Below are 25,076 nucleotides of genomic sequence, written 5' to 3'. Positions count from 1 at the left end.
CAAATAACGGGATTTTATCATTAAACAATGAATATAGGTTTAAGTCATTACACTGTCTCATTAGGACAAGTCAAGTGATTTATTTAGATACATGTTCCCGTCCACTAGGTGACAGTAGTGTCCCCTGTAAAACAAACTGTGAGGCATACAAGGTGACGGACGGGTTTCAAGCAATGAAGAAGACAAAGATGGAGCAAAAAGGTCCTGTTATGAAACAAGGCACGTGCAGCAAATCACAAACCTCTCACCAATCTGAAACAGCAATTACTGCGTTTCATCACAACTGTGAAATCAAAGACATAGACGTGTATGTGTGTGTGTTGTCTACATCATGAAAACTTCGATTTGAGGCAGAAAATACACCTAAAATGGCTCTTATATACACACATACTGTATATCATGCACATCATTCAAATATGTGATATAAATAAATCAGTCCAGAAATGGCAAAGATAATTACATGACAGTACAACAAGATGGTAAAGGCTCTTCACACCCACTTTTAATCAAAAATGCATGTCACAGTGTACATTTAAAAATGTTTGTCATTGGTAAAATGATAAGGCACCCCTTTGTAGGCTGAGTATGTTACAGTAGACGTCCACGACCCAACGCATGTGTACTAGAACATGGCGCCCGTGTGACACCTCAAACCTTTACAAACATTTACTGCGGTAAAAAAATACAATCAATTAAGTCACGATAGCTCGGCTCTCCGTCCCTACTTCATTACATAGTCCCTGACACAGTCTACAGGCCAATGATCTGTTCCCTAAAACTGTGTTACTACTTATTAATAATAACAAAATCATATTTAAAGCAGCAGGAAGTGAAATAAGATTGTTAAAATACATGTTAAATAGCTCTACATTCAGTGACATGGGTCTGTCAAGCCTCTTTTATGCTAAAACTAGTGGGTTTGTTTACACCGCCATGTTTTAGCATAAAAGCTCCTGCCAAAGATGAACGGCACTGGTGCCAATTTGAAGTTCTTGCGAGTTCATGGTGCACTTTAAATCCACACACTTGACTACAACTGACCCCTTACAATGGACCTGCAGCCACTCCAGCCCCACTACACCAAATTAATCGCGAGAAATCCCCATTCAATGTGAGCACAGTTTCAGAGATGGAAAGACAGCCACAAGGCCTGAACACACTCAGCGAGAACAGAAAGTGTTTGTTCTTTTTCTCGAGAACAAAGTTAGTCGTCCTGGCCGGGACATTTCATACGACAATTCACGTCGGACGCCACATAAGAAAAGAAAAAGCTTTTTGCCGGACCTGGGTTTTAATCTGAGAATAGATTCCATTCTGTGTCAGTAGTGACCTCCTGACCTTGTACGGTCTAAAGTGTGGTTTGTGCGTTCAGAATGGGACTCTGTGCCTCTCTGGTCAACATAGGCTTTACTCCCCGGACAAGGCCCCCTCACTTCACCACAACCCTTTACCAAAAACACACCCTTAAAATGTTGCCATCTACAGTACTTTAGCCCTTGATTTCACCAAATAGTATATAAGTTAAGTTCAGCTTGTGGGCGGATACATGAATTGCGTGTATCTGTGCAGCTCCCTCGGCTTTGTAAATAGCATGTGCGCCATTCTAGCACAACATACAGCATAGTGTAGAAGAAGAATAGACACAGTAAACAAAGGGCAACAATGGAGGACATCCAGCACTCCAGTGTGGCGAGCTCCTCCCTTTATATAAATATAATGTAGGTCTGGATCTCAAAGTTTGACAATGGAAAAGCCAATGCTAATACTTAGCAAATACTTCTGTGATGTATGAAACTCAGCCAAACGTTGGTGGAAACATGGAATTTAAGTTGCAAGGTTTCCCATCTCCATAATGAGCTAACTTTACATTTTTTGAGAATTTCAGTACCGTCTCCGGCTTCTCCCTTTAAGGGGTTTCTACTGTAGATAATCTACCTCCATCTTTTCATAACATTAGTAACACTTATTTATCCGTCTCTTCTCAAATGTCCCTATAAGGGAAGGCAATTATACTCAGGCGTGGTACAAAAAATGTGATTGAATGTAATAAGAGGTGGCAGTGTTGCTTTTGTCTTGTCTTGACAGTCTGTCAAAGACCTGTGTCTGGGAAATTCTTGATTTTCCAGTCGGTGAAGTCAGTGAAGAATGTAGAGACGAACAGACTCGACATATAAATGTCTGCGGAAATCAGGGAAATGTTTCTCCCACCGTGAGGTGAAGGGAAACCAATGATTCAAAGGCTGCTGCGGTTCCTTTGGTGCTCGTCCCACTGCACATACTGGCTCGCTATTATCTGCCTTTAAACATTTGGATTGCTTGCTTCTCTGCCAGCAGCAAGGTGACATTATATTCAGTATCTCGATCATGGACCATTGCGTGTCGGGCCGTTCCAGCCATGTACTTCTTATCCCAGTAGTGGTACCAGTTTCCGTACTGGTTAGCCCCGAAACCAAACAGATTGACCTGGAGGAGACGAGAAACAAATCACCAGCCAATCTATCTGCTGTTTTTGTTCAATCTTCACATCATTTCAGGTCCAAAAACCACATTTTCGATCTCTTATTATTTCTAAAGCACATTCTGAAAATAGTCAAGGACATTGAGCTTGTGTTGCTGTTTCACTTTAGAGAGGAATTTGAAAAGCTCTCGTCGATCGAGGTCGCGCGCCACTGCACCACTACGCCACTTCTCCTTCCTTACCTCGTCACATATGTGGATAGCCATCAGTAAGGTGAGGAATCCAGTCGAAGGATATCCTCCGTGACCTTCGAGCCAAGAGTAGTAGACGTATTTGAAAAATGTGGGATTGTAAATCAACACCTGCAAAAGAATTTCACACGTTTTGAACAACTACAGAGGTGATATAAAAGAAATGGATACATGGAATCAAATATTTATTAGTTTGCCCTTAGTCCATAGTACAGATGAGAATTATTGTCTAGTTTACTTTATTAGTATCCACATTAGCCGTGACACGAGGCAACAGCTGACCACGTTTAGCATCGAGGAAAGAATACAAAACAATAACAACATGATAATAATGAAATGACAGAAAGTGACAGAACCACATAGAAAAGAAAATAAGCAATGAGAAACACAGTCATTTGATGAAGAAGAAGAAGAAGACATTTACAATAATGAACCTACCTTATTTTGTTCAGCCTTTTTCACAGACATCTTAGACATTCTGTAACACAAAAGAAAACACAGTTTTCTATATGAAAATAGGGGAAACAAACCAAACCAGCTCTCAGTGACGTAACCATGGTTACTATTGATATTGTCTTCTTTTTTTACTTCTGTAAGTTTATTTGTGGACCCAAAACAAATCTCCCATGATCCAACCTCTGGGAATGATTGATAAACAGTAGTAAATGGAGGGAGACGGACGGGGATGATTATGGTGGAGAGGAGGAGAAGGTGCAAAAGCATGAGACACACCAGACACATCCATCATTCACATCACATGCAACACATTTTAAAGACTGCTATCATAGATTTGGTCTATTTTCTGGTCCGATCAACACACAGCACACACTTTGTTAATCTCTCGTTTTGATGAACACGGGGTTCGTCTTCAGTCAGTGGCGCCACATCCACGACGGCAGAGCTGGGGACCGAAGTCCAAAGACACAGGAGCAGACAGAGTACAGCTGTCTGATCAATCCAACATGGTGAGGAAGTGAGGAGAAAAGGACGGCATACTAATGACCCAGAAGAAAAAGAAAGAATAAGATCACAATCCCAACTAAGGTTTCCAATTAAGGCGAGGTTTATCAAGGCTGTTGCCTCTGCAGCAATCACTGTGTCTAATTAAAACTCACTTGCACAGAGCGGTGTAATGAAATGCTGCTGCTGTTCAGGATTCTGTGCTGTACAGTGCAATAGGCCCCAACCACTTCCACTATGATTTAAAGTGACTTGAAAATGACCTGTGATGCATCTGCTGTGTTATTTTAGACCTTAGTGTTAAAAGCGCACAGGGCTGCAGAGAGCATTTTCACTGACGTATAGAAACACAGACAACCTATCTGTGGGTGGACCACAAAAGACTAGATTATAATCTTGAGCCACAGCCGAGATTACCTTAAACTGTTTTCCTACGGTGGCCTGAAAGTGCAAACCATTATTATAAAACACAAAGGACTTTAACCCTTAGAACACAGAGCATTTTGGATGCATTTTTTCCCATGGCGATGTTAAAACATACAGTTTATAGAGAGGCTATAAGAATATAGAGTGCAACATAGAGTGTCTTATATCCTTTTATTCAGCACAACCAAGGCAATCTGTGCAAACTATATAAACACAACTGAGCAAAAAGTACTAAAATCTTTTTTAAATCGGATTGAATTTGTGAAATTTGTTCACTTGATTTGTTTTTATGAACAAAACAAAAGAAAAAAACGCTCTAATTTTGTGACTTTTTTTGTTACTTTATATCACGACTAAAAATGCGAAATAAAATGAATCATGACTTTGACTCAACAACACAAAAGAAGACAGATCTGTGCCGCGTGAGCACTAAGGGTTAAGGAAGCTTGAGGAAATTTGCAAGATGCGAAACACACTATTCCCGAAACATATTTCACCGATACTGTTCCGCTATAAACAGAAGTACGAAGGCGTATTAGGGACAAGTAAGAAAAAAAGAATAATTACGGACCTGTGGAGGGGGGTAATATTTCACATATGGTCACAGTGGGCATTTTCAGCATCACAGACAGCGTCAGATTGCGCTCACATGAAAGAAAACCAACCGCACCATGCCGAGGTGAGGCGAGGCGAGCTGGGACCATAGTGAAAAGGAGCCATAAGCAACCAAAACCTGGGAGCTGCAGAGACGACTGAAGTTGCTGCAGCTTCAGTGTATAAAACTTTGGTTAAAAGTATTTCCACATGGCAGTAATTGAAGAGAAAACAATTATATTTACATTTTGAAACACCATGTTTTAACAATAGCCCACAACGGACAAACTAAAGTTAGTCTTGATGCTACTTGAAGGCGACAGAGACTCTCCAGCACACTTGGAAGGGAAGGATGAGGTGATTTTTATCCAGTAGACATCCATTTAGAATATTGGCCTATCATATAATGTCAAGAAATGATGTCATGTGTTCTATTATGTGTTTGGCACTCCGCCCTGTGTGCCTTCACGGATTCAGCGCCATCCGACTTAACAAGATAAGAAAGAATAAGAAAATAATTCATAACACCCAGTGAAGACGTAGCAGCTACTGGGCCGATGCTGACGGCGCTGCCCTGTAAAGTGGAATTTAATGATGCAGAATGATTGCTTTGGCAGAGTCGGAAGACAACGGCACATTTACAGGAAACATTTGTTAGGATTTACTCGTCCTCCGTCCATCTAACATGGGACGTGGCAAGTTATTGGCAGCAGTATAAATTGGCACAGGTTTCTTTTCTGGATGTCCGGTAATTAAGCTAATGTTTATGGATCATTGAAAATGAAAATGAGGCAGCTGGAGATTAAAACTGAGTGATTATGCTGTTATGGCAACCAAATAGGAACAGGGAGCTAATTGGTTTGTTGCAGCAATCTGGTACTCAAAAAAAGAAAAGTATATAAGTAGTAAGTAGTATATCATTTTTTTCTTTTCACCCCTGCCCTTCAAAAAGTATGTGCACGCCACTGGATGGATGGATGGATGGACGGGAACACTTACTTGTGAACGATCCACTGCAGATCCTGGTTCTTGAAAGGGATCAGCACCAGCCAGGTGTCACTGTCCACATTGAAAGCACTCTCTGGATACAAGACGCGATGAGTTGTTCTGGTGCCCACATCCTTCTCAAAGCCCTTGGTGGGACCCTGGTTTATTCTGCAAGCGTAAACATATATGGTTGGACATTTTTCATCCACTTTATGTTCGGAAAAGATGAGAGAATTCTGCCAATTGTTGTATTAATATCCATAATCAACAGAGGGGAAGAGGTAATGTCACCATCACTGAACACAAAAACATCACACGTCTGATTCCACAACAGCCATTGAGGGAAACTCGAGTGGTCATTTAGTGCCCAGCTGGGCGACAGGTTCCTATTAGTATGTCCAACAATACTCAGTCAGTGTGCAGCAGTAATTGGAGGGGACACTGTCTGACAGTGGCAGTTGGATCGTGAAGCCGACTCCCACATGTGACGAGCAATACCTATTTGGGTGTTTCTGGTCTGAGCGATATCATCTTCCTCATTACTGACTCTGAGACGACAGCGATACAACAAGCCGACATTTTCAGCCGGAGCCTGTCGGGACTCAGGAAATATTTTTGTTTTCTTGGCACTATGTTACAGTTAAAGTTGCAGCTTAAATCATAAATCTAAGAGTTACAGTAAAGTCTCCTGTGTCAGACACAGATCAATGCAATATAAGTTAACTACTTGTAAAAGTCTAAGTCCAATTCTTTGGTCATATCAGTGATGTGTAGTGTGTGGTTGTGAGTTCATGGGTGTGAAGCTTTTTTCATGATTAAAACAAGATTTCTGATGGTTTCAGCTTCTTAAATGTGAATATTTTCTTCATTTCTTTGCTCCACATAACAAAGAAATCATTAAAAACTGAATCATTTTTGGTTTGTGGACAAAAGCAAGACATTTGAGAACATCTTCGTTTCCAGGTTTGACAAACACTGATCAACATTTCCAGCATTATGTAACGCTCATAAATGCAACATTCTGTGGAAATTATTTGTCTGAATTAGCAGCTCGCCCCCAGTTGGGTCCCCATGTGCCTAGACGAGCTCGATCCAGGACTACATGCTCTAACTTTAGCCCCCAGATTTCATATAAACCAGCACATAACACACCAACACACCAATTTTGGCTCTTTCAGAAACAGGTTCGTTGACGCCCCTTTTTTTCATGACGATAACGAGACAGAGATAAACATGGATCTTTGATGATTAAAACATGACGAGACGTGTGTGAGTTTTCGTTGACGAGACGAGAATGGACGTTAATGTTAGTGGGCGGTCTGTGAGACATTCAAAATGCATGACATTTCTGCATATTGTGTGTGTAATCTGTCCATTAAAACCTCGGGTCAGGTTGGTTGGCAGCATCGCCAGCGACCCCTGGCGCCCGATTTACACGGGCCACTCTCCGCCCTGGCGATGCGACGCGGTTGGGGCACAATGAGGACAGTCCACTCCAATCGACAGTCACGCCGGGGGCAGAGGGGCCGCGTCCCCCGGGTCCACTGACAACCCCTCAAAAAGAACTCAAAACCTTTTTGAGTTTTCGTCGACTGAAACTATCACATATAGAAATGACTAAAAATTGACTGAAAACGTATTTTAGTCCAAAAGACTAAGACTAAGACTAAATGGCTACTAAATGGCTCACTGACTACAAGCGTAGTGAGCAGCAGGCCAGCCACGACCCCACTCTGCCTGACACTTTAAACAGCTTCTTCGCACGCTTCGACTCTCCGAGCAGAAGGACTGTACATCTTCCTCAGTCAGAGGTGCAGCACCAGCCTCTCACCCTGCAGCTGCACCAGGTGACGTCCACCCTGAGGAGGATCAACACCAACAAGGCGGCAGGCCCAGATAAGGTGTCAGGTCGGACACTGAAGTCATGTGCGGATCAGCTAGCAGCAGTTTTTCTGGACATTTTCAACATGTCGCTGCAGCTCTCCTCAGTCCCTGTCTGCCTGAAGTCCTCCATCATTGTGCCTGTGCCCAAAAAATCCACTGTCGCCCTGACCCCAGTCATAATGAAGTGCTTCGAGCGGATCCTCCTGAAGTACATCAAAGACGCCATCCCTGCGGGCCTGGACAGTCTGCAGTTCACCTACAGGGAGAACCGCTCTATGGAGGATGCTGTCTCATTAGCACTTCACACGACCCTGACTCACCTGCAGCATCCAAACACCTACGTCAGGATGCTGTTTGTGGACTTTAGGTCAGCGTTTAACACTGTTCTCCCGGACATGTTGGCGCTGAAACTGCACAATCTGGGTTTGGCACCATCGTCTGCTCCTGGATCAGCGACTTCCTCACCAACAGACCCCAGGTGGTTAGGATACGGGGGTCCACCTCTGCACCGCTGATCCTCAACACCGGAACGCCACAGGGTTGTGTGCTCAGCCCAGCCCTCTTCACTCTCTTCACACAGGAATGCTCTGCCATCCATCCCACAAACATGGTTGTAAAGTTTGCGGACGACACCACCGTGGTGGGTCTCATATCCAACAATGATGAGACCCACTACAGAGAAGAGGTCCAGCACATCACACAATGGTGCTTCAGGAACAACCTCATCCTGAACACCACCAAAACAAAGGAGGTCATAGTAGACTACAGGAGGTCCAGGAAGACTGAACACGCTCCACTCTGCATACAAGGAGAGGGAGTGGAGCGTGTAGACAACACCAAGTTCCTGGGAATCCACATTTCCTCTGACCTCTCATGGAGTGTGAACACTTCGCACCTGGTGAAGAAGGCCCAACAAAGGCTCTTCTTCCTCAGGAAGCTGAAGCGGACTGGACTCTCTCCTCAGCTGCTCACAAACTTTTACAGAGCCACGATAGAGAGCATCCTGTGTCTCAGTGTGACGGTGTGGTACGGCAGCTGCACGTCACAAAACAGGAAGGACTTAACCCGGGTGGTGAGAACTGCACAGGGGATTGTGGGCCGCCGTCTACCTGATCTGGATTCTGTTTACACCGCACGACTCCAGAGGAGGGCCAGACGGATAGCAACAGACCCCACCCACCCGGGCAACGCTCTTTTTGCACCACTTCCATCAGGAAAACGGTACAGGATCATCAGATCCTCCACCAAAAGACTCAGGGACAGCTTCTTCCCCAGAGCTGTGAAATCAATAATCCCCTCCCCCCCCCTCCCCACTCTGTAGTGGACGACACAGGTCTTGCACTAAGCTGCACTTTATATTTATATTTATATTTATCATACAACTGCCCCTTTTTCCCCCTGTACATACATTTCCCTGCACTGTTCACTTACAATTTGCACACTTCACCTGCAATAACCTTTCTTGTTTTCTGTTTTGTTCATTTGTATTTCAATGTTGCTGAGAGTCTCGGGAGGAAATTTTGTTATGCTTGCATAATGACAATAAAGAATCTTGAATCTTGAATCTAAATCTAAAATGGCTGCCAAAAACAACACTGCCAGAGACTCTCTCGTGCTTCACAACCACGTCAACGGAAATATGACTTTTTCCTCAGTCCAATACAGTTGTTTTCTTATCTTCTAACAACTACTAACCTGTTAATTACACATATTTGCTACCGAGCCATAACCAGTCATTTAGAAAATATAATGCTTTAAACTGTAGAACAAATAATCCACTCGCGTGAAGAAGACATAGTTCGAACATTAGTACAGTTCTAATATCTGATCCAGGACTTTGGACCGATGCCGGGAGCGAACACCGCAACTGCTCGTGCAGAGACGATAGCAACATCGTCCGACAATGATCTCTTTTTGTAAGTAAAGGTGACACAAATGAGCCTTTATGAGAACAAAAGGGAAGTGGAGACGTGATGTTGCAGCTAACGGATGCTCTGGAATGACGATGGCCAGGCCCGTCAGTCCAAATTGTTGTGCCACCAGTAATAAAGCAGTCACAGCAGATGTGTCTGTGGTTATTATGGACACAGGACTGATTATTATGACGACTGGGATCATCAGTCGTTCTGCGTTCTGTTAGCAGGGGCAAGTACTTAACAGAAAACATTACACTATACCACAGCTACTCGGTCCACCTCACAAGCTGTTTTACTCGCCATTAACAAGTAATGAGATCTGTTTTCCTCTGTCAACTTTCCAGGGAAGTGAAGCCTGGAAGTTTTTTTTTGTAGCCACTACAGACGAGCGCACTCATGGAAACCCAAAACCAGATTCATGGCTACGACTGAACTTAAACTGCGATGCGTGTGTATGTGTGTGTGTGTGTGTGTGTGTGTGAGAGAGAGGGAGGTTTAATGGAGCAGTATCTCAGCAGAGAGACAACGGCGTCTGACAGGACTACAGTGGCGGGTTCCTCCCTTTAATGGGTGTAAAGCACTAACATGTACGAAAGGTGCTTTACAAATAAAGTTCGATTGACTTGATTGATTTATGTAATGTTCTTCTTAACTTAACTGTTATGGTGTGTTTCCACTAGCATAGACTCTGGTACCAGGTACTTTTTTTAGTACCTGCTCTGACGAGGTTCCCAGCGAGCTGAGGCGGGACTATGCGTGACGTCACCAGACTGCCGGCCACTGATTGGTCAGAGTGACGTCACAGGAAGAGACGTCTGACACGAGAATGAAAGCTGAACAATGCCGAACTGTAGATGAGTTAAAAAGACTTCCAAAAACAAGACAATCCTAAAAATGTGGGTTAATCTCCAACAATTACCAGGGAAATGTCTAAAATCTCAATATTTAACAGAGGAGTCTGGTGTATTTAGTGACAGCACTGCTCATCATGATCATTGAGGAAGTACTGATTCTAATGATTCAGTTACACTGAAAACAATTGCTTTACAAGTCACTCGTCACTCGTTTGTGTGTGTGTGTGTGAAACGAAGTGACAGCAGTTTAATGCAGCCATGTAGTGATGACTCCGCCCATGTTGAGTAGGTACTATTTTTGTAGTGGAAAACCAAACTAAACTGTGCCGTGGTGAGGCGAGGTGAGCTGGGACCATAGTGGAACACAGAGCATGTTGACTACTTTTTTTTCCATTACCATGTTAAAACATACAGTTTATACAGAGGCTATAAGAATGTGCGATATAGAGTGTCTTATATCCTTTTTTTCACAAACTATATAAAGACACCTGAGCAAAAAGTACTAAAAATGTTGAAAAATCAGACTGAATTTGTGAAATGTAACTTCGACTCAACAACACATTAGAACATGACAAAAGCCTGAATATGTGACCTATAAACACACACACACACCCAGGACGTCCATATCAGGAATTGTGTATTATTCCCACGACAATTTACCATAGGTGCACCTGTGGCACAGATCCATGTCGCGTGAGCACTAAGGGTTGAACAATAAACAATATTAGACACTGCAGTATTTTAATTTACATAAAGTGGTCAAGCTACATACCGTTTAATATCTAAATGCACAAAATTAACACAATTTCTTGAAAGAAAAACAAACATTGTGTACATGGATGACGGTATGGCAGCTGAAGGAGTTCACTTTTACAATAATGCAGGTCTGCGAGGGCTCTAGGGAAGTTAAGTTATAAAGCGGATTCAGTGAGCTGTTGGTTCACTTAATCTTGTGGGGGCGTGTGGTGTCAAGTGCTAGAAGGACGGGAATATTTCAGATCGGTCCTAATCAATATTCAGCCTCTGCTCTGACGTTCCTCTTAGCAATGGAAATGTGCAGCAGATGGACCTGAGACTGAGTGCAGCAGATGTATTGAGCTTTTGAAAAAAGCCCATTTCTCACAACACAATGCTTTGCTTTTTCTTTTTTTTATTTACCTTAAAGAGAAATTTCTGAGGTTAAAAACAGACGACGAAAATGAATGAGCAAATAACACATTACTGCAGAACAATCGCGATCAATAGTTTCACACGTTCAAATCTTGGAGCTTATGTACGAGTCTGCCGCCTACGCCCTGGAGAAAGCGTGACGAGTGATTTACAACATAACTATAAGGGACTTTAGGCGTCAATCAAGTTCACTCAACTTAAATGACTCTTAAAAGCTAAGTCGTGTTGATTTCTCCTCCTTCTCCTCCTCCTCCTCCCTCACTCACCATGTTTTCCAGATTTAAATCATTTCAGCACAAACATCTACGTTTTCAGATGCAGCTGCTGGACCATAGACGTGTTTCTTCAGATCTCAGCATGTGAACACCACCAGGAAGCCGCACCACATCAGATGGACTGAGCGAATGATTTCACTTCAAAAAACAAAACAAAAAACATCCACAAAGGCAGACATTTGAATGATTTATAAGATTTCACATCAGTGATTGAATAGTTGAATGCCAAAGCCAACTTGTTGTGGTTATTACGGTAATTTCACTTCAGCCGGAGAATCAGCGTCTTTGTTTTTTTGGCCTGTTTTTGGAAATTGAGACAAAAATTCTAACAAATGTTGTAGAACTTTCTAGCAGGCAAAGCTATTTGACTTTCATTCTATTTATCTGTTCATTGTTGTAACTGGTATCAAAGCACCGTTGCCTTTAAAGTGCCTTTAAGGTGCATCGTCAAAGCCATGTTTTGTTATATATTGCCTTCGTATGCGCCTTTGTAAATCTATCTATCATTAGAACCTGTATGACTTGTCGGTTTTACAACCTGACTGACTGTCTAACTAACTGACTGTCTAACTGACTGTACTTAGTAGCTAACAAGATGCTGTCTAACTAACTTCAAACTAACTTCAACTTAACTTAACTGCTGCTTAACTGTGTATGTGGAATAAACCTTCAGAAAGACAGTCGAGTTGTGCCCGCCGTACTTGTTCTGGTTACCCTTTCCAGAAGGGAGCATTGAGCTGGAAAGACCAGCCAGCAGAAATCTGGACAGTTGTAAAACCGTTGTCGGCGCCGTATCAGTGGAGTACGGACTGCCGAGCGGAGGACGACAATCGTGAAGTACCAGGACGCTGGTGAAGTGAATCAGTCGTGAATAACTCAACGGAGAAGCCGGAGCAAAGAGCTTACGGAGCCGTTGGAGGATTAAAGGAAGTGCAGCAGCCGAGTGAAAGGCTGTGAAGATTGCACAAGGAATACAAAGCTCTTCTGGGCAAAGAGCCTCACAGACTGTGACATTGTGACGTCGACAGCCTGGGGTGTGGACATTCGTGTGCCATTCGTGGACGTGTCGTTTGCAAAGAACTGAATCCTTTGAACGAGTCATTGGCAACGAACCAGAGAGTCAACTCCAATCAATTCCAATTCCGGAGTGAGTCAGGAGTTCAAAGAAGTAAAATGGCAGATGACAAGCCAGATCTGGAAAGCCTACAGCGGAGGCTATTGAATGCGCAGCGGGGCTTGACAACACGGTTTAATCGTCTCGATGAACTGTCGAAAGAGGTGACAGGATTGAAGAGCGATTATGGTGTTTTCGTCGATGCCAGCAATGAATATATTGAAGAACTGGGACAGATAGACCCAACGGACGATAACTGTGAACTGAGCAATGCCCTAGCAACGAGGGATGCCATTGTGCAAAGGTACCGTGAGACTATGGAATGCTGTGGTTCAAGGATGCTGAGCCGGATATAAGCACCCTCGTGGCACGGTTCAATTCAGCTTTCGACCAGGCTGAGGAACTCGGCAGAAAAAGTGCACTATAGTGGTGTCAGCAAGAGGCCAGAAGGCAGGGACTGGATCAAGAACTCCACGAACTCAGAGACGCTCTGTATGTTTGGAAAGACTATCGGCCGTACGGGAAAGAAAAGTGGAGACTCCATTTAACATTGGAAATTAAAAAGCAGGAACTGATGAATAAGTGGGCAGGTCGCAGTGAGATAAACGCAACGACCCCGCCAGCATACGAACGCAACGAAGAAGACTGCAGTGAGAGAAGTGAAGAGGAAGACAAAGGAAGCGAGTACACCAGTACCACCCCACTTGTTCCTATTCATACCCACTCGGCAATCAGACAAGGTACCATTGAGACTGGGCGTGGCACCAGCCCCCCTCACCAGCCCCCTCAGTGGTCTCAACAACCTAATCACGGACCTACTGTCAGTTTCGCGCAGCCTCCAACCCTCACTAGTACACCACGACCACCAAGGTTTCATACCGCTCCTGCTAACACCAGCATGGAACAAGAGAGCACAGTAAATGCGAGCAACTTTGGTATGAACAATTCCCACGCCCAAATAAGATTCACACCAATAAACTTACCCAAATTCTCTGGAGAGAGTAGAGAGTATTGGCGCTGGAAGGCTGAATGGGCGAAGCTCCAGGCTCATGCAGACCCCTCAAGATCAGAAGAGATTAAGAGGCTTCAGCTGTTGGAAAGCATAAGTGAGCCCGTAAGGAAGGACCTCCGATTGTCTCGTTGCAAGGAAGTAAGCGACGTTTTCAAAGAACTAGAGAGCTGCTACGGCGATATATCAGCCACAGTAGAAGACATTTTGTTGGAGTTACATTCCAAACCGGTTGTGAAGGATCCTCACCCTAGGGAGACACTAGAGTTGGTCTCAGATTTGGAGAATGCAGTATCAGATCCAACAGACTTAGGGTGGGGAGAAGCTATGAATAATCCCATAGTGATGGGGCCATTGGAGAGCAGACTCCCTAAAAGTATGCAAACTCAGTGGCTCAAAGAGGAGTGCAACGCCGAGCGAAATGCTCTCCCCGGGACTCGTATCAAGAGACTTCTACCGTTCTTGCAAAGCGAAAAGAAGATACTTAGAAGATTGGCGCGTTTGCCCAGTGAATCCAGCAAGCCACGCCACACTCATGCTTCTGAAAAGCCCAATTACCGTGAGAAGTCAGCTGATTGCAAGAAGGAGAGGACGGCGTTCACTAGAGCAACTGCAACTAAAGTCATAACCTGTACCGGAGATAACAAGCAGAAACTTTGCGCCTTGTGCGGTGAGGGAGAGCATGAACTGTTCCGTTGTGCCACGTTTAGGAAAGCTTCCCCATCAGAAAGAAAGGTCCTAGTAGAAAAAGCAAGATCATGCAAAAAATGCCTAGATAACCACAAAGCAGACGGTCCCTGCAATGCAAAGTTCCTCTGTACCAATGTGAGGTGTAAGGACGGTACAGCAGATCACCACTATCTTCTCTGCCCGAAGGCTACTGCAAAGTCGGGGAGACCTCGCGGTTCCACAGTGGAGCGGAAGGCTGCGCTCGCCCAAATAGGATTATCGCCTGACCAGCTAGAAAGAGTGCGCCAAGCCTACACAAATAAGGTGACAATGACTGTGTGTACCGACAGGAACCTACTGAAGCTGTCTAAAGTCAAGCCAAAACGCCCTATCCTCATGATGCTTATGTTCGTCACAGCAAAAGGGGGAAACAGCGTTGGAACTATGCTCGACCTTGCCTCAGACACGAATTACATAACACACCCAGTCGCAGAGAAACTCGGATTAACTGGTGAACCTGTCCTAATTGCCTTGCATGGAGTAAAAACATTCAAAGAGATAATACAAACAAAAAGGTATCTTGTAACAATAAAGGTCTGGACTCCGCAAAGGACTTTGAGGCTTCGCCAATTGATCTGCTATGGGTTGGACACCATCGCGAGAGTGAGTCACTTAGTGACATCAGAGCGCTTGGAGAAGGTCTTCTCGGGAGTTGAACCGGGAGAGCTGACTCACCCAGAAAGCATCGAGCTACTAATCGGCGCTGGAGAAAGCTCCCTAGCCCCAAACAAATTGCAAGAGATCGGTAATTTGGTGTTGTGGGACAGCCCTCTGGGCATAACTGTGAGTGGCAGGCACCCTCGCCTTATTGAAAAAGTAAGGGCGACCGAACAGTACCTAAGGATGGCTATGGGATCCTCGAATGGCTGAGATGGGACAGCATCGGCGCTGCCTGCAACCCTGCCTGTGGAGGGTGCCGTTGTGGAAAGTGCCCACCGGGAGGGAAGGAGATGACCCTTGCTGACAAAAAGGAGCTTGAAGTGATAAAGGCAGGCTTAACCTTTAAAGAGAGTGACACTCATTGTAACCAGCCGCACTGGGACGCAAAGTACCCCTGGAAAGAAAACCCGGCATCTCTTCCCAACAACAGGAAGGCCGTAGAAGCAATGTTCCTGAGGACGGAGAAGCAATTAACAAGGGATCCCCTTTGGAAAGAAGCCTACACGAGGCAGATTCACGAGATGGTGAAAAGAGGAGCCGCAGTCAAGCTTACCAAGGACGTGATGGACAGCTGGAAAGGCGCTGTGTGGTGGGTGAGTCACCTTATCGCACCAAACCCCCATTCTGTAACCACGCCAGTGCGACTTGTCTGGAATGGTAGCCAAGAATTCAGAGGAGTGAGCTTAAATAGTATTTTGCTCAAAGGTCCGGACGTACTCAATCCCATCAGAGCAGTTCTCCTCCGATTTAGGGAAGGTAGACATGCCGCCATTGGCGACATCACCAAGATGTACAACTCGGTGTGGTTGGAGGAACAAGAAGTCCATGTACACCGATTCCTGTGGAGAGACTCTCCTTCTGATGAAATTGAGGATTATGCCGTTGTAAGAGTGAACATGGGAGACAAACCCGCTGGGTGCATCGCACAAGTGGCCATGCGGGAGACTGCGAAGTTACCCCAATTCACCGACATGGTGGAGGAGAGGAGAGTCATCGAACAGGACGCTTACGTTGATGATCTTCTCGTGTCACACAATGATTCACAACACTTAGATGAGATTCGAGAGAGAGTGGAGAAGATTCTGGGAGCAGGAGGCTTTTACCTCAAGCCTTGGGTCCGGTCTGGTCAAAGTGGGAGGAAGGACGAGGCAAAGCCCGACCAAATGACGCTGGTGTTGCCCAACCAGTTGAGGGAAGAAGACAACAAAGCGTTAGGGGTGGGTTACCTTGTGCAAGAAGACAAACTCTTTGTGATGGCCTCCATTAATTTCTCCAAAAGAAAGAAGAAGATAAGAACCGGAATTGACCTTACCGAGGGGGAAATGGAGGAGAAAACACCAAATCCATTAACTCGTTGCGTCCTACTGAGTCAAATTGCTGGATTGTATGACCCCATCGGTCTGATAACACCTGTGAAACAGAAAGGTGTCATTCTTGTGAGGAAGGCTTTCCAGGAAGCTGGCAAGCTCTCTAAGGACACTTGGGATGAGTCCCTCTCTAACGAACTCAGAGGAAAAGCAATCGAGCTGTTCAAGGAGTACACCCGCTTAGGGAGCATCAAGTTCCACAGAAGCCTCACACCCTCCGGCTGGAGGGGCGAGCCCTGGGGAATCACATTCTCTGATGGAAGCTGTGAATCTTACGGCGCTGTACTGTATCTGCGATGGGAAACGTCAGATGGTGTAGTTACCCGGTTGGTGGACTCAAAAGCCAAGTTAACCCCCTTGAACCAGAAAGGCGACGCTGTCAAAGCCGAAATTTGTGGGGCTGTCTTCGCCCGTGCCTGAAGGAATACATGCTGAAGCATGGGAGATGGCTGTAGAAAAGTGGTACCACTTCATAGACAGTCAGACTGTGCTGGGAGCCATCCAGCGAGACAGTTACGGATTTCAAACATTCTTTGCGAATAGGGTCGGGGAGATCCAGAAGGCTGGGCCCGTAACTGATTGGTGGTGGATCCCAGGTGAAGTCAACGTCGCTGATCTCGTCACGAGAGGGTGTTCACCCGAACAACTAGACGAAAACTCCGCGTGGCAGAACGGTCCCGAGTTCCTGTCTAGTCCAGTTAAGGATTGGCCTATGAAATCTGCAGCAACAGTGGCGGCTGAAGCTAGAGAAACAGTGAACGGACTCCAAAGAAAAGCCTTTACAGCAGTCCTCACCAGGACTCAAGCCAAGGGGTCATTGAAACCCGCTAACAATGACCCAATAGCCACAGACGCTCTAGAGCCCGCAGAACTTGAGGCCAAATCTGTTGGCACGAATGTGAATGAGACACTGTGGGGAGCCGCGCTCATAGATCAAGTGGGTCCGGAAAAGTACAGCTCTCTAGCTGAGCTCTGTGGAGTAGTCGGCTATACCAGAAGGGCTGTGAAGACGTGGTTGGCTTGTATAGGGAGAGCCCCTATCCCAGCAAAGTGGGGGGTGGTACTGTCAGTAAAGGAACTTGAGGCTGCGTTCCACGACCTGTGCCTGGCCGCCCAAAAAGAGGTTGCATTCCCTGTAACGACACTAGACAGACTCGTCGTCAACAAGGACGAAGCTTCGGGGCTCCTGCGGTGCTACGGCAGAGTCCAAGCCATCACCTGGGGAAACCCCGGAGTACCCCTGGTCCCATATAATGCCTGGATCAGCACCCTCCTCACACGGGAAGCCCACAGAGCCAACCATGAAGGCATCGCTGGCACACTCCTCAGAGTGAGGTCCAAAGCATGGGTAGTACAGGGGCCAAGAATCGCAAGAAGCATCATTGACTCCTGCGTGCACTGTCGAAAGACCAAGGCAAGGTTATGCAGGCAACAGATGAGTGAGCTTCCTAGTGAACGAACTGAACCAGCCGCACCGTTTGAGCTAACAGCACTGGATCTCTTTGGCCCCTACGTTGTCGGAGACACTGTAAAGCGAAGAACAAAGATGAAAGTCTGGGGAGTAGTATTCAGTTGTATAGCTTCCAGGGCACTGCATGCTGACATCGTGGAAGACCTGTCAACGGATGGCTTCCTAAAGGCGTACCAGCGCTTCACAGCTCTCAGGGGCCACCCAAGGAAACTTTGGTCGGATCAAGGGACCAACTTCGTGGGCGCCAAGCCAGCTTTAAGGGAGGTCTACGAATTCCTGAACAACATCGACAAGGATCAAGTCCAGAAGAAAGCAACCGCCTCTGGGACCGACTGATCGTGGGTGTTTCACCCAGCAGACTCTCCCCATCGAAACGGAGCAGCTGAAGCAGCAGTCCATACGCTCAAGAGAGCGTTGAGCAACATCGGGGTGGAAAGTCACCTGACAGCACTGGAGTTCCAGACTCTCCTCTACCTGGCAGCTAATCTGTCAAACGAAAGACCAATCGGAGCAAGAGTCCAGGTACAAGACGAGACTGTAGGAGTCATCACTCCCAACTCACTTCTGCTTGGCCGTGCTGGGCGTAGCGGGGACTCTCGAGGGTTCGAATACCTGACTTACCCCGTGGCGCGCCTGAGAGCGGTCCAGATCGAGGTCGACAAGTTCTGGAAGCGGTGGAGCCAGCTGGCGGGCCCGGGCCTCTTCGTTCGACAGAAGTGGCACACACCCGCAAGGAACGTCACAGTGGGAGACTTAGTGTGGTTGTCTCCATCCTCCACGAGAGGCTGGTGGTGTGTTTCGGTAAAGGGCGCCACTGTGTCGTCAAGGACAATGTGAAACCTTTATTTGTCATTTGTATCTGTCATTCATATCGTGTGTAATACGTTCGTACCCAGCGATGTAGCTTTATGTACCCATTTGAAAGGTAAAATTGTGTGTAATACGTTCGTACCCAGTGATGTAGCTTCATGTACCCATTTGAAAGATAAAGTCGTGTGTAATACGTTCGTACCCAGCGATGTAGCCATTTCGAAAGGCAAAATTTGTGGTTGTTGTGGCCTACTTTGATTTAGGAATCAGTAGGCCAAGTGGGAGGTGTAGAACTTTCTAGCAGGCAAAGCTATTTGACTTTCATTCTATTTATCTGTTCATTGTTGTAACTGGTATCAAAGCACCGTTGCCTTTAAAGTGCCTTTAAGGTGCATCGTCAAAGCCATGTTTTGTTATATATTGCCTTCGTATGCGCCTTTGTAAATCTATCTATCATTAGAACCTGTACGACTTGTCGGTTTTACAACCTGACTGACTGTCTAACTAACTGACTGTCTAACTGACGGACTGTCTAACTGACTGTACTTAGTAGCTAACAAGATGCTGTCTAACTAACTTCAAACTAACTTCAACTTAACTTAACTGCTGCTTAACTGTGTATGTGGAATAAACCTTCAGAAAGACAGTCGAGTTGTGCCCGCCGTACTTGTTCTGGTTACCCTTTCCAGAAGGGAGCATTGAGGTGGAAAGACCAGCCAGCAGAAATCTGGACAAATGTTTTTTTAAAAGAATTATGTCGCTTGTGTTTATGAGAGTATTAGTGCCACGTGTAAAAAAAGAAGAAAGAAAAATAACTATTCTAGTATATTCTGAGATTAAAGTCAGAATTCTTTCTTTCAATATTGAATTTTTTTTCAACATTGGCCTAAAACTGTGATTTAACGTTAAAAATGAAACCGTAAATGAAGAAACACAAGCGACGTAATTCTCATTAAAAGTTGACACTGACAGGATCTTTGACCCTTTGAACTCACTGATCAATAGTCTGATAATCAGAATGTGTTGCCATTTTGTTTGACTTCAATTATTTAGCTTGACATTTAGGCTTCACAGTCGCTGATTCTCTCTTCTCTCCCCCCCATCCCCATCTCTCTGTGTGTGTGTGTGTGCATCAAAGACCCTAAAAGCCTGCTTGTGAGGAGTGAAGATTACGTTTCACACTAACTGGGGATCGGACCCACAACCTTCTGACCCACTCCACCACTGTTCCATTGCCACCAAACGCGAGAGTGCTTATTTTCATGTATTTGCCGGCTGCTGGACACTATTTGTGGAGCTACTGCTTCATTTTGTCCTGAAATCACAAAGAAACTGTGAACCACAGCGTTCCATAACACGGCCTCGTGCTCCACAGTGCGTCCGGATCATTCAGCATGTAATAGCCAACTAACACTTAAAAGCTCAGAGGTATTTCAGTCCTGTCTCATTCTCACCACGTCTCTCCTGTGTGTGACTGAGAGTGCGTATATATCTATATATGTATTTTCAGCTGACTCACCAGATGAGGGGGTGAGGGCAGGATGAACACATGAGACGAAGGCACAGGAGTCTCAGGTGTGGTTCTGAAACTCCAGGCTTTGGAATACAGTAAATGACATGAATACTGAATAAAGAGCTTTATCCGATGGCTTCCAGCTTTCATTATCCACTCTCTTTATGAATGTGGACTGATGTTTTACCAGCAGCTCAGAAATGTTCTTTAATATACTGTAAGCCTCGTAGGGGGCAAAGCGGGGTGTTGCGATCGATTCTCGACCTAATAAGGTGTCAGCGAGGATTTGGAGGAGTAAACTCAGTGCAGGTTTAGCTCTTAGCTCGCTCGACGCCAAACAGAATGTCCAACAAGACTTTGGAGTGAACTCTTTGAGAGATAAAAGCAACTACAGTGTGAGTGTACGTGTGAAACTAGCGAAGTCAGTAAAAAAGACGAATGGTTTGGGTTTGGTTTATTTACATTTTCTCTGAACAATGAGCCGGTTCTTTCCAATTCTGTGAACGCACTAAATCCGACGAGGCTAATGAAGCAGAACCATCAGATTAAGTGATGTTTACTGCAGTTTAAACCCAAGTTTACCCCTTAAGATTCAGTCATACAATACATCCAACCTGAGCTAAAGTATACTCTGCTTCATCATCTCGTCATTTTGAATGCGTCAGGGCCAACGGTTCCTGGCACAAAGTGTGAGGAACCTATTGTTATATCCTTCAGATTATTATTTTATCCGTGGCTTTCCGGTCATTTTTGAGAAGGAAAAAATGTGATAGTGGCACCTGGCACTAGCCCAAGGGCTCTATAGCACCTCCAGAAGTCGGGTCATGGTCAGACAAAAGTGGTCGCTCGGGATGAAATTTGTCGGGCTTACTCCAAATTTTCTTGAGGAATTTTTGGGAAATTTCGGATGCGAAAGAAAGTTTTCTATCGTGTCTAAGTCGTACATAGTTGTTCCGATTTCAACCAAACTCGGTACACTTGTTGCTCTCATAATTTCCAATGTACTTCCATTTTAGACAAAAGTGGCTAGTCTGCACATTTGAATGAACTCAACCTAGTATGTTTGAGCTAGCCGTGTCAAACTCGGTCCATATTCATTCATTAAAAAAGAAGTCGCATATTCAGGCTTTTTTTGTCTTATGTGTTGATTCAAAGTTATGATTCATATTATATTGCATTTTTAGAAGTTATATAATGTTTTTGAACTGTCGTATTTCCACATTTCATAAATTCCGCCCGATTCCTTAACATTTTAAGTACTTTTTACCTTTTTCAGGTGTGTTTATACAGTTGGTGAAAACATTTTTTTTTCATCAGATTGCCTAGGTTGTGCTGAAAAAAGGATATAAGACACTCTATATTGCATTACATTCTTGTAGCCTCTGTATAGACTGCACAAAGTATAACATAGCAAAGGATGAAAGCAGCTGAAATGCTCTGTGTTCTAAGAATTACAACAAATAGAAAGAATTTACTGAAATAACCACATGTTACAACCAAGGTATGCAGAAGTGCATGATCCTGTGACCCTACTGGTGCCACTCACAGCACCTGTGCACTTAATAAAGGGTCAAACAGTCATTGTTCAACAGCACTTACTGTAATAGTAAACCTCGTGTCATCTCCTACGTACAAAGTGATGTCAATTACTCAGGGAGGACGATCACTTACGACGCAGTTGTGTGTGTGTAGATTTCTGTTAAACGCGGTTAGCAAGTAAGAATAAAGCTTGAATGTCTTGCATACATTCTTTTTACGATCCCCTGACTTTGCACTTAAATCATCAGAGTTTTCAGTCTATTTTTTGTATGCTTCCTTCCTGAAAACAAAACAAAAAACCCCCACAACCTCCAAATGGACACTTGATGGATGGTCTTTGTTTCTTACAGTGCCCTGGTGACACATTTGTAGTGTAGGTAGCCTAAGAGGCAATCAAGTGCTTGTACTCCATTGTACTTTGTGTCACAACAACAAATGGGTTCTGGGGGGAGAGGTTTGATTGCAGAATGGAAAAAAGTGAGGGTGAATGAAATCTTAATCAAAAATAAATTGCAGCGATTATGACACATTTAAAAGATGTACAACCAAAAACAGCTTAAGTAAATTCATGTTTTAGGGCAGTGATTACAAACTTCAGAGTGAGAGGTGCGCGGTGTGGAAGAAGCTCTTTAAAAGGTGCATTGCAGTTACTCACGGGCCTCAGGAACACATTATTATGGTAATCACAGCAGGAAACAGTTCATTCTCTGAATCGTAATTCCAACAGACGGCTAAAGCTCCAAAAGCTTGTGTGGTGGTGGTTTGTGTGAAAAACCCACAATTTCAAACGGGGATTTTCAGAGTTACTAATGTGACTACGTGTCGACCCATTACATCTGCTGGCTTTAGGAGATCCATCTAAAGAAGGGCTTACATCATCATGCAGGATATAAGCGCAGCTGATCCTCAATTCACAAGAATAAATATGAGCGATGAGACAGTCACACATCACCGACAGTACACTTCTATTCAAATAAAATACGCTGCGCGGCACTGAGATAATGTAACAATCACATAATATTCTGCATTCAAAAGACATATGAGTGACTCTGCTCTTTGAGAAACGTGTTCTGAACACAGTGTTGCCCTCAAATACGGGCCCGGCTGTCCAACTTTATGTCACCATAATATCAAAAAATGTGTCGTCATTCAAAATCACATTTTTGTAGCAAAGGAGCACCAAATGAACCAAAAAGCATGCAGTAATCCTGGTCCTGGGGAGCCAGTGCCCTGCATGTTTTAGTGAAGTTAGTTCCCAGCTCCCATCAGCACACCTGATTTAAAGGCTCACCTAATCAGCATACACTGCAGAAGCCTGATAATGGCCCACTAAGTTGAATCAGGAGCAACACGTTGGAGCAAGGAAACATCTCAACGTGCAGGGTACTGGGTCCACAGGACCAGGACCAGGACAGGACCGAGTTTACGTTCACACTTTCGCACTTTAGTGAAACGAACCAAACTAAACTAGACTTGGGTTTCTTGTTTCAGTGCCAATGTCATGTTGTTTATGCAACATATTCCCTCACTGTTAAAAGTCAGACAAAGACAATAAATTGGTTTTCTTAATGTCACGTAAACACATTAGTCTGACTAAACTCAAGCTAGTCTGGACAATGCGATTCATAGTCCGATTACTGCTCCATGTATATGCTAAGTCGGACTTGGCACAAATAATCATAATTGATTTATCTGTTGATTATTTTCTTGATTATCTTGATATTTTGATCTCTCTAACTGCCAGGTCGATGGCTCAGTGTAGTAACGAGGTCCAGGTTGTAGATTCAAGCTTAAATGACAATTTAATACTGAGTCTGCAAAGTTGATTTGTGACGATGTTTTTGTTAAGTGCTCTTCATTTAAATCTAATTCTCAGTGCTACGACGACTTAGTACCGGGGAACAAATAACACACACTCACAGAATTCCATTATTCCAAAGCCAAAGTACTTATTTTGACTGTCTGGCGAAAATCAAATCTATTTTACAACAGCAATCTGCTGAGCAAACAAGGGGCTGTAGCTGATAAGCCACTGCTGCTCAATATTCATAATGGTCTATAAAGGAGGCTTTAGAGGATCTGGGTGAATTGCATTGTGGGTATGTGAAAGGCACTGGTTTTAAGTCTACGCTCACAGTGGCTGGACTTCGGCTGCAATTTGGAACATTTATCCTAAATCTGAAAAGAGACCTTCTAATGTCACAATTAGCTTGATTTTTTATTTATTTTTTATAATGAAGACACATGTTTAACAGCAGAATGCGCACAACCCAAACCTCTCGGAGAAAATCCCCGTGTTTTCCATCTTTTACGAGTCATTCAATGGTGCCACAGATACTCTACTGCCTCAGGTTACGAGATAAACATTTGAATACGACGAACAGTCAATTTTTATCAAACGTTCTAGTGAATGTAGACTGGGATGCAGCAGAAATAAACAAAATGTATCAAAATAAATCAAAATAAAAAGCTCTCGTCTAGTGTTATTTTGTTATTTTGTCTCGTCTAGCTGAATTACAGTAGCCAGAGGAAAATATGTAGTGATCGGTCAGTACGTTTACATGCACAGTTTAATCGAGCTAAGGTCTTAGCCGGCTAAGGCCATAGTCCGACACAACAACAGTAATAGCAATAAGCCCAGTATGCAGGGCCATTAACTGAATGCTTTGTTCTTGAGTACAATAAACATTTACATTTGTGAAAAATTCTAAGCAAAAAACAATTTTTTTCCAGAATGGCGCAGCTCTACTGTCAATGTTATTGTTGCTCACTCACCGTATAACGAAATGAGCGGCATCGATCAGTTCTCCATAGCCGGAGCCATTCAGGTTCCCAGAGTTCCCGACCACAGAGCAGGTCCTGCAGCGATCAGAGCCGGCGTCCATGTAGACGACCTTGTTCGGAATGAGCTGGAACAGTCTCTCGATCAGGTTAGTGTAGCTGGCCAGGGGCTGTGGATGCTGCAACCCCTGGTGACACAAACAGAGACAGGTCTCAGAGGCAGCTGTGGCGGCTCCGGAGCCACTTTAATCAGAGGTGATCCAAACACGGGGGCAGCGGAGCTTGAGAGGGCGAGCACATTTTGTGAA

At 44.5% G+C, this 25,076-nt stretch overlaps 1 protein-coding gene across 2 annotated transcripts in view; it reads right to left on the bottom strand.

The window, feature by feature from the left end:
• Nucleotides 1–477: 477 nt before the first annotated feature.
• Nucleotides 478–25,076, bottom strand: part of LOC131447287 (CMP-N-acetylneuraminate-beta-galactosamide-alpha-2,3-sialyltransferase 1-like) — a 51,048-nt gene continuing 26,449 nt past the window's right edge. For both annotated transcript variants that reach the window (XM_058618961.1, XM_058618962.1), the window contains exons 3-7: nt 24,763–24,956; nt 5,689–5,844; nt 3,148–3,187; nt 2,701–2,820; nt 478–2,463 (exon numbers count right to left, since the gene is read on the bottom strand). In XM_058618961.1, the coding sequence (XP_058474944.1) occupies nt 2,290–2,463; nt 2,701–2,820; nt 3,148–3,187; nt 5,689–5,844; nt 24,763–24,956 (684 nt within the window). In that variant the 3' untranslated portion in view covers nt 478–2,289. The remainder of the gene's footprint in view (nt 2,464–2,700; nt 2,821–3,147; nt 3,188–5,688; nt 5,845–24,762; nt 24,957–25,076) is intronic.

The sequence above is a fragment of the Solea solea genome, chromosome 20 (assembly GCF_958295425.1).
Source record: "Solea solea chromosome 20, fSolSol10.1, whole genome shotgun sequence".
In the NCBI taxonomy this organism is placed as follows: Eukaryota; Metazoa; Chordata; class Actinopteri; order Pleuronectiformes; family Soleidae; genus Solea; species Solea solea.
The sequence above is the reverse complement of the archived record's forward strand: the minus strand, read 5'-3'. Positions and strand labels throughout refer to the sequence as shown.